Source organism: Sinocyclocheilus rhinocerous, unplaced genomic scaffold (genome assembly GCF_001515625.1).
Source record: "Sinocyclocheilus rhinocerous isolate Xijiao unplaced genomic scaffold, SAMN03320098_v1.1 scaffold5941, whole genome shotgun sequence".
Lineage (NCBI taxonomy): Eukaryota > Metazoa > Chordata > Actinopteri > Cypriniformes > Cyprinidae > Sinocyclocheilus > Sinocyclocheilus rhinocerous.
Genome location: NW_015627187.1, coordinates 172,497 through 187,959, shown reverse-complemented (window position 1 = coordinate 187,959; position 15,463 = coordinate 172,497). Strand labels below are relative to the sequence as shown.

Genomic DNA, 15,463 nt, shown 5'->3' with positions numbered 1-15,463 from the left:
TGCTCCCCGCGCTCCCTGTTCCGCCATGGCTCCCCGAGCTGTCTGCTCCGCCATGGCCTCCTGAACTGCCTGCTCCACCATGGCCTCCTAGTCTGCCTGCCCCCCCATGGATTCCTGGTCTGCCTGATCTGCCATGGCTCCCCGAGCTGACTGCTCCGCCATGGCTTCCAGAGCTTCCGGGAGGGGGGAGTAATGTCAGACTCTGTTCCGTGTTTTGTGTTTCTTTGTTCCTTGTACTCCATGTCCTGGTATTTCCATGTGTTCCTTATGCCCATATTTGGTTCTTCCTTTTTCTGTTCCCATTATGTTCCCCGATTAGTTCTTCATTTGTTCCCAGCTGTGTTTAGTTAATTATCCTCATTCCCCCGTGTTTATAAGCCCCAGTCTGTTCAGTTTGGTTTGGTCGGGTCTACTTGTTGTATGAACGTTGATCCCTGTGTCCTATGTGTGGTTTTCTATGTTGTAAATAAAGTCTGTGATAATTCTGGAATCTCCTTCATCTCCTCGCTCCTTGACAGTAGGCACACCGTGACAGAAATATAGTGAATATAGTGAAGCTCAATTAAATATATTTTTTTATTTAAAATTCAACATTAATATATTTCAAAATGTATTTCAGGGACAAGAAAATACATTTCCAATCTTACTTGCAATGCAAATGTGGATGGAATAGCCTATATCAAAACTTTTATAATGGTTTAATAATGTTGGATTTTTATATATATTGTATATTTTGTTTATTATAAATTAACTCATTTGCACTGCTGCTTTCCAAAGGGTTCATGAAAACATGTACTGATAAAATGTAAACCTTGAATGCTGTCAGTTAAACGTGAATTAAGAGCCTCTTCCTAATGAATGCAAATGTTTGCATACTTAGCATGTAGTGTATGTCACATATGGCAGCAAAAGTTATGTAATTAATACAAATTTCTCCAAAGCGAGTGAGTGTGTTTTCTCCTCATTCACACATAAACAGCCTCCTAGAGCTCTTGAGGTGGTGTTATTAAAATGCTAAACGTGTTGAGTGAACATGTGTACGTAACACTTAAAGCTGAAAATAGCTGATAACAGCGTCAAGTGACTCAAATTGCATCTAAATTGCATAGTAGCAGAGGAAGAGACAGAGTCACACATCAGAGCGTGAGATATACGACTGCAGTCTACATGTGAGCGGACTTCACTTCACACTGATCATATAACGCTCTTCCTCAGGGTCTTTGTCTTGCTTTCCAGCACAAAAATTGAAACATTCTTAAATCAAGATGAAGTGAATTTCAATTAAATGAAAATTATCCAGATCTAGTGAGTGCTTAAAACCAGTGTTACTTCAGTACCACTGAAATACTATTAAACATTTTAGTAATATTTTGAATTAGTTTTTATTTTATATTTTCAGTTTAATTTTAAAGTTTTAGCTATTTTGTCATTTTATAACTTTTTTAAATCTACTTGGTTTTTATTCATTTTTATTTCTGTTTTAGTTCTAGTTGTTTTAGTACGTCAAGTTAAACTAGACAAAGTTCGTCAAGACAAACTCTAGGTTGGCTTGAGAAAGCCTAGGCTGAAAGTATAAAGCAGTTGTAAAAGCTTGAAGTTTGATTTTGAGTTGATTAGCTGATTGGCCTGTCACCATATTCTAATTTGTTGAGATTGTGAATTGGTGGGTTTTTGTTAAATGTGAGCCAAAATCATCACAATTAAAAGAACCAAAGACTTAAACTACTTCAGTCTGTGTGCACTGAATTTATTTAATACACGAGTTTCACAATTTGAGTTGAATTACTGAAATAAATGAACTTTTCCACGACATTCTAATTTATTGAGATGCACCTGTAGATCGATTAGATGGATGTTGACAGCATGTTTCTAGCATGTTTAACATGTTGCTAGCATGTTTTTAGCATGATTAACATGTTACTAGTGTGTTCTTAGCATGATTAACATGTTGCTAGCATGTTTCTAAAGTGATTAACGTGTTGCTAGCATGTTTCTAGCATGATGTTAACCAGTTTTTAGCATGATTAGCATGTTTGCTAGAATGTTTTTATCATGATTATCATTTTACTAACATGATTAACATGTTGTTAGCATGTTTCTAATGTGATTAACATGTTTCTAGCATGATTAGCATGTTGATGGCATATTTCTAGCATGATTAGCATTTTACCAGCGTGTTCTTAGCATTATTAGCATGTTGCTAGCATGATTCTAAAGTGATTAAAGTGTTGCTAGCATGATTATCATGTAGCTAGCATGTTGCTAATTATGTTTCTAGCATGATTAACATGTTGTTACTAATGTGATTAACATGTTTCTAGCATGATTAGCATGTTGATGGCATATTTCTAGCATGATTAGCATTTTTCTCAAGCCAACCTAACTAAATGAGAAATGCTGAAATAAAATAGTTTAAATAATTTTTTTAAGTTAAACTAAATGAAAATTAATAATAATAAGTTTGTTTTTCTATTTTTTCTATTTATTTTATTTTAGTTGGTTTACTATAAGAACCCTGCTTATAACAGGATATTTTGACAGATATTTTTTCTAATTTTAAGAATTTTTTTGATGTCTTTATAGTTTTATTAATTTTTATTTCCATTTTAATTCTATTTTAGTACATCAGGTTAAACTAAATGAAAATGAGAAATGCTGAAATAAAATAAGTTTAAGTTGCTTATGATGATATTTTTGGCAGATACTTCTCATTTTAAGCATTTTTTTTAAATAGTTCTTTATAGTTTTTATTAATTTTCATTTTAGTTGATGATAGATAGATAGATAGATAGATAGATAGATAGATAGATAGTAATTCAAGTAATGACTTTTTTCTCCATTTGGTTAACTATAATAATTTTTGGCAGATATTTTTTCTTGTTTTAAGCATAAACTCACTTCATTTTGACACATTTCCCAGAAATAGTCCGACTGAGGCGTGATGGGATGTGATTCTCACCTCTCTCACATGATCCACCAGGCGTGTGAGTCTTTCTACCAGATGAGTGACAAATATCACATCCATCATGTCTCCAAACAGCGCCGCCCTGCTGGTGAGAGACGAGAGCTGCTGCGCCAACGCCAGAGCGCTGGAGACGTTCACCGACATCTGAGAGAGAACCAGAAGATTATAGTCATCTCAGCATATTTAGTGACATCCGTGTGTCTCTGCATGTTCATCAGGACTGCTGCTCAAAAGCTTGGTGTCAGTAAGAATGCTTTTAAAAGAAATTTATACTTTTATATAAAAACGATGCATTAAATTGATCAAAAGTGTCAGTAAAGACATTTATAATGTCACAAAGGATTTCTATTTCAAATAAATGCTGTTCTTTTGAACTTTCTATTCATCTGTGAATCCTGAAAAACAAAATGTATCACAGTTTCCTCAAAAATATTGGGCAGCACAACATATTATACTGATTTCTGAAGATCATGTGACACTGAAGACTGGAGGAATGATGCTGAAAATACAGCTTTGATCACAGAAATAAATTACAGTTTAACAGATATTCACATAGAAAACAGCCGTTTTAAATTGTAATAATATTTCACAATTTTTACTGTATTTTTGATCAAATAAATGCAGCCTTGATGAGACTTCTTTCAGAAATATTATTCAGAACAATTATTAGCTACAAATGTTTGACAAGAAGTCCAAGTTAAAATATATGAATGTCCTTAATTTTCAAATTTCATCATCAATCACAGAAATAAATTACATTTTAAATTATTTTTAAATAGAAAACAAATAGAGAGCAGAAGAGACTTCTTTCAAAACATATCAACCCCTTCTTATCACTTAAAAATCTTATCAGTCCCAAATTTTTAAACGCTACTCTATATTCGCTTTTCCAAATTTTTCAGATGGTTATTTCTTTCTAAAAATAACTAGTTGAAATGCATGTTTTGGCTTCTAATATTGTGTGCTCGAATATTGTATGTCGTCAGGATGCATTAAGTGTTTGAACTACAAATGTTATTTTCATGTGACTAATAAAACACTTTAGATTCTGTCTGAATCTGTGTTTAGCACTGAACTAGTGTGATCGGATCACCTGTTACTACAGATTTACACAGGTCCAAAGCAACTTAAAATAATAATTGTGAAGATTATTGAGAGCCAATCAATCGTCAAAGGATCCCTTGCTGCGGATGCTTTCAGCCTTTAACACACAAGTGATTGAGTAAATCAAGTTGAACACCTGCTCCGTATAATCAGGTGTGTCGCGCCAGAAGCGATTCCAGCAGGATAACACCCCTCTGAAAGCACCATTCGGTCTGAGACTGCAATAAAACACTCGCTGCTGATGAGAATGATGATGATGATGATGATGATGATGAAGGTACGCACCTGTGTGAGCTCATGCAGGCTGCGGGTGAACTGGCTCACGTATGAGCACTGGTTATAGTCGTGCTCCGCCCAGCGGCCCATGCGGTCGCACCTGCGCCACGCCCTTTTCTCCTGAGAGGTGGAGTCAGAGCGGGACCACGCCCTCTTCTCCTGAGGGGCGGAGCTAGAGCTGGACACAGCACACGGCAGGAAGGCCATGAAACCAGCCAACGTCTTCGGCCACCTGTGAACGTGATTCATCAGATCAAGAGTCTGCTTTCTCTTCACTAATGTCACCTTTCTTTGTCATGTTTGATGTCTCAGTGTGGTTTGAATCAGCTGGTGATTTTTTTAGTAGATCATTTATTAAAGGGGTCATATGATGCGGTGTATGTTTGTAGAGCAATTTACAACAGCTTTGAACGCGGCTCAGCCAATCAGAATCAAGGACCGGAACTATCTGTTTTATAAAGTACATTTATATATATTAATTTATAGAATTTATAGTTCTTTGCCAAATGTTGTGTTTGGAACGCATGCTTGAGCATCTTTCTTTACTATAAATGACACTGGCTGTAATATTTTGCGAGATAACACGATAACATTCAGATGTTTTACATGACCACTCAAAAGTTTGGGGTTCTTCAGTATAATACAGTAAAAACAGTACTATTGTGAAGTGTTATTACAATTTAAAATGACTGTTTTCTAATTTAATAATAATTTCTATTTGAAATAATAATAATTTAAGGTGAAATTTATTCCTGTCTTTGATGATAATAATAAATAATACATAATAAATTGTAAAAATGTATATATATATATACACATACACTTTTTTTTTTTACTTACACTACCTGTCAAAAGTTTTTAATAATTTAGATTTTTAAATGTTTTTTGAAAGAAGTCTCATATGCTCAACAAGGAAGCATTTATTTGGTCAAAAACACAGTAAAAATTTTGAAATATAATTCAATAATAATTTCCATTTAAAATTATAATAATTTAAGCTGAAATTTATTCCTGTCTTTGATGATAACAATTAGAAATTGAGGATTGAAAACCATAATATATATATATATATATATATATATATACACACAGCTGTTTTCTATGTGAATATGTGTTAAATTGTAATTTATTGCTGTGATCAAAGCTGAAATTTCTCAAGAAACATTTCTGATTATTATCAATGTTGAACACAGTTGTGCTGCACAATATTTTTGTGGAAACTGTGATACATTTTATTTTTCAGGATTCACAGATGAATAGAAAGTTCAGAAGAACAGCATTTATTTGAAATATAAATCTTCTGTAACATTATCAATGTCTTTACTGTCACTTCTGATCAATTTAATGCATCTTTGCTGAATAAAAATATTAATTTCTGACCCCAAACTGTTGAATGGCAGTGTCTTTTGACGAGTTTCTCACATGAGTTTGTGAACATGAACAGTGTCCGTTTGTTGTTGTCAGTAATGCACAAATTACATGAATTCCTCTGCTAACAACAGGCTCATTTTCCAGCCCATTACAGATGTGTGCTGCATAAACACAGAATGAACATGGAGCTATAAAAGCAGATGAATCAGAGAACTGACATTAAAATAAAAAGGAGGCACTGAAGCATCACAATTACACAATCTGTGATGTGGTTTTTACAGGCATAGTTCACTCCAAACCTGAATGAGTTTCATTCTTCTGTTGCACACGGAGAGAAAAAAAAAAAAAAGTAATTACACAATCTGTGATGTGGTTTTTACAGGCATAGTTCACTCCAAACCTGAATGAGTTTCATTCTTCTGTTGCACACGGAGAGAAAAAAAAAAAAAGTAATTATTATAAACATTGACGGTAGCCATTAACTTCCATAATACAACTGTTGGGATCCCAGCATTCTTCAAAATAGCTTATTTTGTGTTTAACAGAAGAAAGAAACTCATACAGGTTTGGAACGACATGAGGGTGAGTAAATGATGACAGGATTTTCAAGTTTGGGTGAACGGTCCCTTTAAGCTGGCGCTCTGTGTCTGTGTGTGATGTCTGTAGCCGCGGACACACCTGAAGTCGCCCTTGTTGCTACTGACCCTCTCGGCCGCGCAGTACAGCGCCGTCGTCTCCAGCACCACGATCTCCATGCCGATTGAGCTGTTGCCACGGGAACTGGTCACGTGACACTGCCAATTTCCGGAAACGCCGGCATCGATGTTGGACAGGATGAGCTCGCTGCGAAACGAGGGTGAGACGGCACTGAGTCACACTTGAATATGAGCCAGTTTAACACACGGACAGTCAAGAACATGAGCATTGTGTTCAGTTATCATTAAAAAGGCTTTTTTTTTCTTTATGAAATGTATGTTTTTGCATCTATTCAAATAATAAACGATGCACATTTTCGAAGTGCAAAATAAATTCTATTTGAGTGGCTGTTTAATTAAAATTGAATCCATCAATGTGATACTGAGCACCGGCAAACACAAGACTGAGGTTATTCGGACTCATTCATATTCAGCTTTGCATTATTAATACACTGTAGAAGCTTTTGTTCCTGCATTGCTACAACATTTTCGAGGGAAACATTGAGGGACGCGAACGATTCATGCATGCAAACACTGGCTGTGGAATAGTAAGTGGCTCAGTGAGCGCTCAAATCTTTCACAGTAAAAATGATTAGAGGCTCAGAGAGAGAGACAGTGACTGCTCAAGTCCGTAATCCCTCTCACACACACACACGTCTGGTTAGCTATCCTTGTAGGGATTCTCCATAGGCGTAATGGTTTTTATACTGTACAAACTGTATTTTCTATCGCCCTACACCAACCCTACCCCTCACAGAAAACTTTATGCATTTTTACTTTCTCAAAAAAACTGATTTATAAGCTTCGGTACCCATGGGGACCTCAGTTTAGGTGACAAGTTCCCAGACTTAATGACTGTCAGTTTTCATTCCGTGCTTGAGTGTGTGGAGACTGATGTTTGTGTCTTTAAACATAGATTAAACTCTTCCACAGCAGACTGTTCTTCAACTTTAATTGTCAGTTTTGTAGTCAGCTATTAGATTTACATTTGGCTCAAACCAGCGTTAAAGCAGCAGTGTGCAATTCTGCAGCAAATTTTATGGCATCAAAATTACAGAAATACAGACATAACCAGATTTGTACATTTTCTGAAAATGTGAGTGACTACCAAGGTGTTGCTATGAAGTTGCTAGGGTGTTGCTAGGTGGTTGCTGGGATGTTTCTGTGTAGTTGCTAGGTGGTTGCTAGGGTGTTGCTAAGTGGATGTCATGGTGTTGCTGTGTAGTTGCTAAGGTGTGCTAGGTGGTTGCTGGGATGTTTCTGTGTAGTTGCTAAGTGGTTGCTAAGTTGTTTCTGTGATGTTTCTGTGTTGTTGCTAAGTGGTTGCTGGACTGTTGCTGTGTAGTTGCTAGGTGGTTGATAGGGTGTTGCTAAGTGAATGCCAGGGTGTTGCTGTGTAGTTGCTAAGGTGTGCTAGATGGTTGCTGGGGTGTTGCTAAGTAGTTGCCAGTGTGTTGCTATGTGGTTTCTAGGGTGTGTTAGGTGGTTGAAAGTGTGTTGCTAGGTGGTTGCAAGGGTGTCGTTAGGTGGTTGCAAAGGTTTGCTAGGTTTGGCCCAAACCAGCATTAAAGTAGCTGTGTTTAATTCTACATCAAATTTTACACTATCAAAATTACAGAATTATAGAAATAATCAGATTTATACATTTTCTGAAAATGTGAGTGAATACCAAGCTGATGCCATGAAGTTGCTAGGGTGTGCTAGGCTAGCTGGTTACAAATGTGTACTAGGTAGTTTTAAGGATGAACTTGGTGGTCAAAGAATGCTGCTAGGAGGTTGCTTGGGCATACTAGGTGGTTGCCAGGGTGTTGCTATATGGCTGATATAATGTGATAGGTGGTTGCTAAGGTGTTGCTAGGATGTTCAAGGCAGTTCCAAGGGTGTTGTTAGGTGGTTGCCTGGGTGTTACTATGTGGTTGATATAATGTGCTAGGTGGTTGCTAGGGTGTTGCTAGGATGTTTAAGGTGGTTCCAAGGGTGTTGTTAGGTGGTTGCCAGGGTGTTGCTAGGTGGTTGCTAAAGTGTGCCAGGTGGTTGTGTACTAGCCCAGCAAATTAAGAGTCAATTACTGAATTTCTACGATATAACTCAGGTCCCTCCTTCAGTCAAATAAGGGGAAAATACACATTTCTCCTTTAAAAGCAGTTTACAAGTAGTATGTCGTAATTAGAGGCATGCTTCAGGAGAAATTAATTAATATCCAGAGTGCAATGCAGCCATTTTTAGTGTCTATCTAGGAGATTATCCAGGTAAATCATCCTGATGTTCTGATGACGTCTGATTATGGCCCATTATTCCTCTCTGCTGTGGTCCGGCAGCACTTAGAGCCCTGATTAATGACCTCGGACCGGCCCGCGGCAGCACTAGAGACTTACCCATCTGTAGCACATATGGCTCAGAGAGCGCTCTGAAGAGCTGTGGCGTGGAGCAGAGCTCTGTGGCCGGGCAACTGTGCTTGTGCCCCGTTAAACTGACAACCACACGCCAAAAATAACAGAGTGCTTCCCCTAAAGAGACACGAGAGATGCTCTGAACTCATATGATGACAAATAAATGATACGACACAAGCAGAATATACACAACAAACACAAAGAATAAAAACCTGCTAAACATCTCCTGTTGTGTTACACAAAACAAATAATGTCATACTGGTTTAGAACATGAGGAATTACATTCAATTTATGCATTTAGCAGACACTTCTATCCAAAGCGATTTGCACTAGAGGAACAAAAGCAATTTTGCATAGAATTAACAATATTTGTAAAAAAATATCTTTAATATCTCAACTATTGCTCCTAGGCAAGAATGAGATTAAACGTTGCTGAATTCTCCTGACGGAGATGTTTCTCCTGAGAAAAAGAGCCCAGTTATCTCACTTGTCTCCTTTAAACATGAACAAATGTGAATGAAATATAACGGAGATCTCCATTCATATGAGCTATGAAAGACCAATGACTGATCAGTGAAGTATGAACCTTTATTTTATTAGATTTTATGAATTTTGAAAGCTTTTGGGTGAACTACCCATTTAAACATCTGCCACATCATTTCTCCTCTTCTCTCTCAGTCTTTGTGAAATATAATGAGTTGTTGTTGCTCTAATGTCTGAGGAGATGGAGTTTGTGGTTGGTCTGTGAGCACGTTTACAGCTGCAGTGATTTCCTCTCATGAGCTCAGACTAAATGAGAGACCATTCTGAACCAAGTCCAAACCAGCCCAGAGTCTCCATCACACACACACACCATAATCAAATGGCATCAAAATTAACTTTATTTTCTCTCTACATGTTTTTTTTTTAACATCATTATGTACTCATTCATGTGGACCTCATCAACCACCCAGAACACCCTAGCAACCACCTAGGAATACCCACAACACATTGGCAACCGCATAGCAACACCCTGGCAAACACCCACAATGCATTAGCAACTGCATAGAAACACCCTGGCAACCACCCACAACAAATTAGCAACTGCATAGAAACACCCTGGCAACCACCCACAATGCATTAGCAACTGTATAGCAACACCCTGGCAACCACCCATAATGTATTAGCAACCGCATAGCAACCACCTGGCAACCACCCACAACACTGTAGCAACCACATAGCAAGACCCTAACAACCACCAACTGCATAACGAAACCCGGCAACCACCCACAACACATTAGCAACGGCATTTAAACACCCTGCCAACCACTCACAACACATTAGCAACAAACAACCACATAGCAGCACCCTGGCAACCACATACAACACATTAGCAACCACATAGCAACACCCTGGCAACCACCCACAATACATTAGCAACTGCATAGAAACACCCTGGCAACCACCCACAACACATTAGCAACCACATAGCAACACCCTGGTAACCACTCACAGCACATCAGCAACAATCAACTACATACCAACACCCTGGCAACCACCCACAACACATTAACAACCACACAGCAACACCCTAACAACCACCCACAACACATTAGCAACAAGCAACCACATAGCAACACCATGACAACCACCCACAACATCAAAGCATCATGGCAGTAAGTCCTGTATGCACTACTCACATTTTCTTTCAAATAAAATGCATTTCTGTACGAGCATCAAAGAGAACACACACACACACAGTGACCTACATTCACACAACAGAGCTCTATTGTCCAGTCATCCACAATTGTCTCCAAAGCACTTCATTAGCAGCATTTACTCTCATGCACTGATATTTCACAATCTGAGGATAATAACAGGCCTGTGAGTGCTGAAGTCGGGGGCTTCGCTGATGAATATTTCAAAACCCAGAGTATGAAAATACTTCTGCCCACTATAGAGACTCTCTTCAAGTCAGTATCGCTGGAGCTTGAATAAGAACAGGTAAATAAATGTGAAATATCAATGAAATATTCAATACTAAAAGACTAACAAAAACACTCTTTCATCACTCTCGTGTTTGATAAAGCGTATTAATTTAGTAGATCTAAAAGTGACTTACGGTGCATTCATGCTATACATCCTATCAGCTCGAGTGTCTCCTGGGAATCAAACCCAACTGGGAATCAATTTAGTGTTGCAAACGCCATAATCAGAGACACATGAACAGTAATAGGTTCAGAGCTGCAGATTGGCATGGTATGAAGGAGAGTATAAAATGAGCCCAGAGACTCCATCACACATACACATCATCACATGGTGTCAAGTAGGGACGCCACAATTCTCAATATAATATTGAATCGTTAGGTACGACATCCACTGTTCAATACGCGATTGTGAAGTGCAGTTTTTTTTTCGGTTTGCATTTAAATTTCAGTGCATTTTATTTCTGTCTGAATTGCCTCTTTTTGTGTGTGTGCCCTTGAGCAACTGCATAGCAGCACCCAGGGACGGACCGGGAGTAAAAAAACGGCCCTGGATTTTCTCCCAAATAGGCCCACCACAACTACAAACAGCCGCTACTATCTCACAGTATTACAACAATCAATGTATCACATTTATGGCAGATAATATCACAAAACCCATGGTGACCCTGCTGACAAAAACGATAGAAACCATCACAGAAATTCTAATAATTTCCACTACAAATACCATTACAAACATTACAAACCATCAACTTTTAACCATTAAAACCAATAAATAATGGTTTCCTGTAGTGTTTTTTGGGACATATTTCATTAGGATTTAGTGGTAACAAAAGCCACCAGTAGGCACTACTACAATAGGCACGATTACGGTTTCCATTAAAAACAATACAATTTTCATTATAACCAGAAAATCATTACAAATTATGTGAAAGAGCAGAACGCAAAATGTATATGTGACCCTGGACCACAAAACCAATCATAAGGGTCAATTTTTCAAAATTAAGATTTACACATAATCTGAAAGCTGAATAAATAATATTTCCATTAATGTATGGTTTGTTAGGATAGGACAATATTTGCCTGAGATACAACTATTTGAAAATCTGGAATCTGAGGGTGCAAAAAAAATCTAAATATTGAGAAAATCATCTTTAAAGTTGTCCAAATGAAGTTCTTAGCAATGCATATTACTAATCAAAAATTAAGTTTTGATATATTTATGGTAGGAAATTTACAAAATATCATCATGGAACATGATCTTTACTTAATATCCTGATGATTTTTGGCATAAAAGAAAAATCGATCATTTTAACCCATACAATGTATTTTTGGCTACTGCTACAAATTTTTTGGCTGTGCTACTTATGACTGGTTTTGTGCTCCAGGGTCACATATGACAATGATAAACATAAACCTAGAGTCTATAAACCTTCTTCAATTTGAGTATTCATATGTCTCTGTGTGTTTGTGTGTCATGTTAATCAGACTAATCACCTTATAGGCTACTTCATTTACTCTATTTTCTAACTCAATATCTCTCAAATGTAACCCATTGTAGAATCGCTGCTGTCTCTTTATGAATGAATGGAATATTCATGTCAGACAATGCAGAGTAATAAATAGCAGTGAACGTTCAGACTAGGGGTGTCCTGGGATTTTACAATAGGAAAGGAAGGAAAGGAAAGGAAAAGACGTGACGTGTGGCCAAGTATGGTGACCCATACTCGGAATTAATGCTCTGCATTTAACCCATCCAAGTGCACACATACAGCAGTGAGTAGTGAACACACACACACACCTGGAGCAGTTGGGGGTCCAGTTCTTGCTCAAGGGTCTCACCTCAGTCATGGTATTGAGGGTGGAGAGGGCGCTGGTTATTCACTCCCCCCACCTACAATCCCTGTTGGTATTGAGACTCGAACCCACGACCTTTGAGTTACGAGTCTGACTCTCTAACCATTAGGCCACGACTGCCCCCCAATAGTGCTATAGGCATGCTCTATAGTGAGAGAGGCGAGCAAAGGTAACCTGATGTAATTGTTCGCTTTTTTTATGTTATCTCCTCCCAACCGCCTTTATCTTCACGTTTTTCGCTTGCCATCACGAGCGAGACCACAATCTATAGATTGCATTAGCGCCCCCCTTTTGTCGGCCGTCAACGTCACTTAATCTGCCACTTTTTCTTTGATGATGAACCAGCCAGGCAGAGTTCTCCAGAACGTCCAGATGGCCAGTCCGCCCCTGGCAACACCCTGGCAATGACCAACTGCATAATGACGCCCTGGCAACCACCCACAACACATCAGCAACAAGAAACCGCATAGCAGCCCCCTGGCAATGACCAACTGCATAACGACGCCCTGGCAACCACCCACAACACAATAGCAACAAGAAACCGCATAGCAGCACCCTGGCAATGACCAACTGCATAACGACGCCCTGGCAACCACCCACAACACAATAGCAACAAGAAACCGCATAGCAGCACCCTGGCAATGACCAACTGCATAACGACGCCCTGGCAACTACCCACAACACATCAGCAACAAGTTTTTGGCTACTGCTACAAATTTTTTGGCTGTGCTACTTATGACTGGTTTTGTGCTCCAGGGTCACATATGACAATGATAAACATAAACCTAGAGTCTATAAACCTTCTTCAATTTGAGTATTCATATGTCTCTGTGTGTTTGTGTGTCATGTTAATCAGACTAATCACCTTATAGGCTACTTCATTTACTCTATTTTCTAACTCAATATCTCTCAAATGTAACCCATTGTAGAATCGCTGCTGTCTCTTTATGAATGAATGGAATATTCATGTCAGACAATGCAGAGTAATAAATAGCAGTGAACGTTCAGACTAGGGGTGTCCTGGGATTTTACAATAGGAAAGGAAGGAAAGGAAAGGAAAAGACGTGACGTGTGGCCAAGTATGGTGACCCATACTCGGAATTAATGCTCTGCATTTAACCCATCCAAGTGCACACATACAGCAGTGAGTAGTGAACACACACACACACCTGGAGCAGTTGGGGGTCCAGTTCTTGCTCAAGGGTCTCACCTCAGTCATGGTATTGAGGGTGGAGAGGGCGCTGGTTATTCACTCCCCCCACCTACAATCCCTGTTGGTATTGAGACTCGAACCCACGACCTTTGAGTTACGAGTCTGACTCTCTAACCATTAGGCCACGACTTAGTGCTATAAGTGCTATAGGCATGCTCTATAGTGAGAGAGGCGAGCAAAGGTAACCTGATGTAATTGTTTATGTTATCTATGTTATCTCCTCCCAACCGCCTTTATCTTCACGTTTTTCGCTTGCCATCACGAGCGAGACCACAATCTATAGATTGCATTAGCGCCCCCCTTTTGTCGGCCGTCAACGTCACTTAATCTGCCACTTTTTCTTTGATGATGAACCAGCCAGGCAGAGTTCTCCAGAACGTCCAGATGGCCAGTCCGCCCCTGGCAACACCCTGGCAATGACCAACTGCATAATGACGCCCTGGCAACCACCCACAACACATCAGCAACAAGCAACCGCATAGCAACACCCTGGCAATGACCAACTGCATAGCGACGCCCTGGGAAACTACCCACAACACATCAGCAACAAGAAACCACATAGCGACACCCTGGCAATGACCAACTGCATAACGACGCCCTGGCAACCACCCACAACACATCAGCAACAAGCAACCGCATAGCGACACCCTGGCAATGACCAACTGCATAGCGACGCCCTGGCAACCACCCACAACACAATAGCAACAAGAAACCGCATAGCAGCACCCTGGCAATGACCAACTGCATAACGACGCCCTGGCAACCACCCACAACACATCAGCAACAAGCAACCGCATAGCAACACCCTGGCAATGTCCAACTGCATAGCGATGCCCTGGCAACCACCCACAACATAATAGTAACAAGAAACCACATAGCGACACCCTGGCAATGACCAACTGCATTGCGACGCCCTGGCAACTACCCACAACACATTAGTAACCGAATAGCAACAAACTGGCAACCACCAGTTCTTCAATAAAGCTCATAATGAGTTGAATATTTCAGTTTCAGTGATAAAGTAGACAAAGTTTATTTGAGATTGCTTTAAGGTTGATCTAAGGTTTGTCTCAGGTTTAAGCCCAAAGCAAGAGACACTGACTATTTCATCATCAAATTCTCCATGTTTCTCTAAAGGTCAAGCAAATATTGGCTGCGTATGGAGTCTGCTCACCTCTGAGGCACCATTAGATCATGATGAGCAGGTTATGTGAGAGAGTCAAGAGAACAGAATACATGGACTGGATAAACAATGAACACAACAGCAGTTTATGTGAAAGGTTTTACTCATAGAAACAGAAAAACAAACATATTAAAGCAGTGAATGAATATGTTTGTTAGAAAAACAAAGTTTGCTGGAAATGAAATCGTTAATTGACTTTTGTGTGTCAAGCATGTCACTAAGCGTGTCTGTGTGCTGTTAGTCTTTCTCTCATCTGTCTGTCCTCAAACCTGAGAGACAGACACAAACCCTCATCAGACAAAGAGAGCCATAATCAGAGAATGAGAGAAACTCCAGTCACCATGGTTACCACATCACATCACCCGAGAGCCAATCAGCCCAGAGTGGCAAAAATCATCAGAGAGAACAATAAATTGTGTGTGTGTGTGTGTGTGAGTGAGTGAGT

General features: G+C 39.2%; 1 protein-coding gene across 1 annotated transcript in view; it reads right to left on the bottom strand.

Annotated features, from left to right (window-relative positions):
- LOC107720869 (adhesion G protein-coupled receptor A3-like) overlaps positions 1-15,463 on the bottom strand; it is a gene marked incomplete at its 5' end in the record, with an annotated part of 91,183 nt that overhangs the window by 60,967 nt on the left and 14,753 nt on the right. The window contains 3 exons of the mRNA XM_016528702.1: positions 2,960-3,109; positions 4,355-4,577; positions 6,395-6,559. Coding sequence (XP_016384188.1) covers positions 2,960-3,109; positions 4,355-4,577; positions 6,395-6,559 — 538 coding nt within the window. The remainder of the gene's footprint in view (positions 1-2,959; positions 3,110-4,354; positions 4,578-6,394; positions 6,560-15,463) is intronic.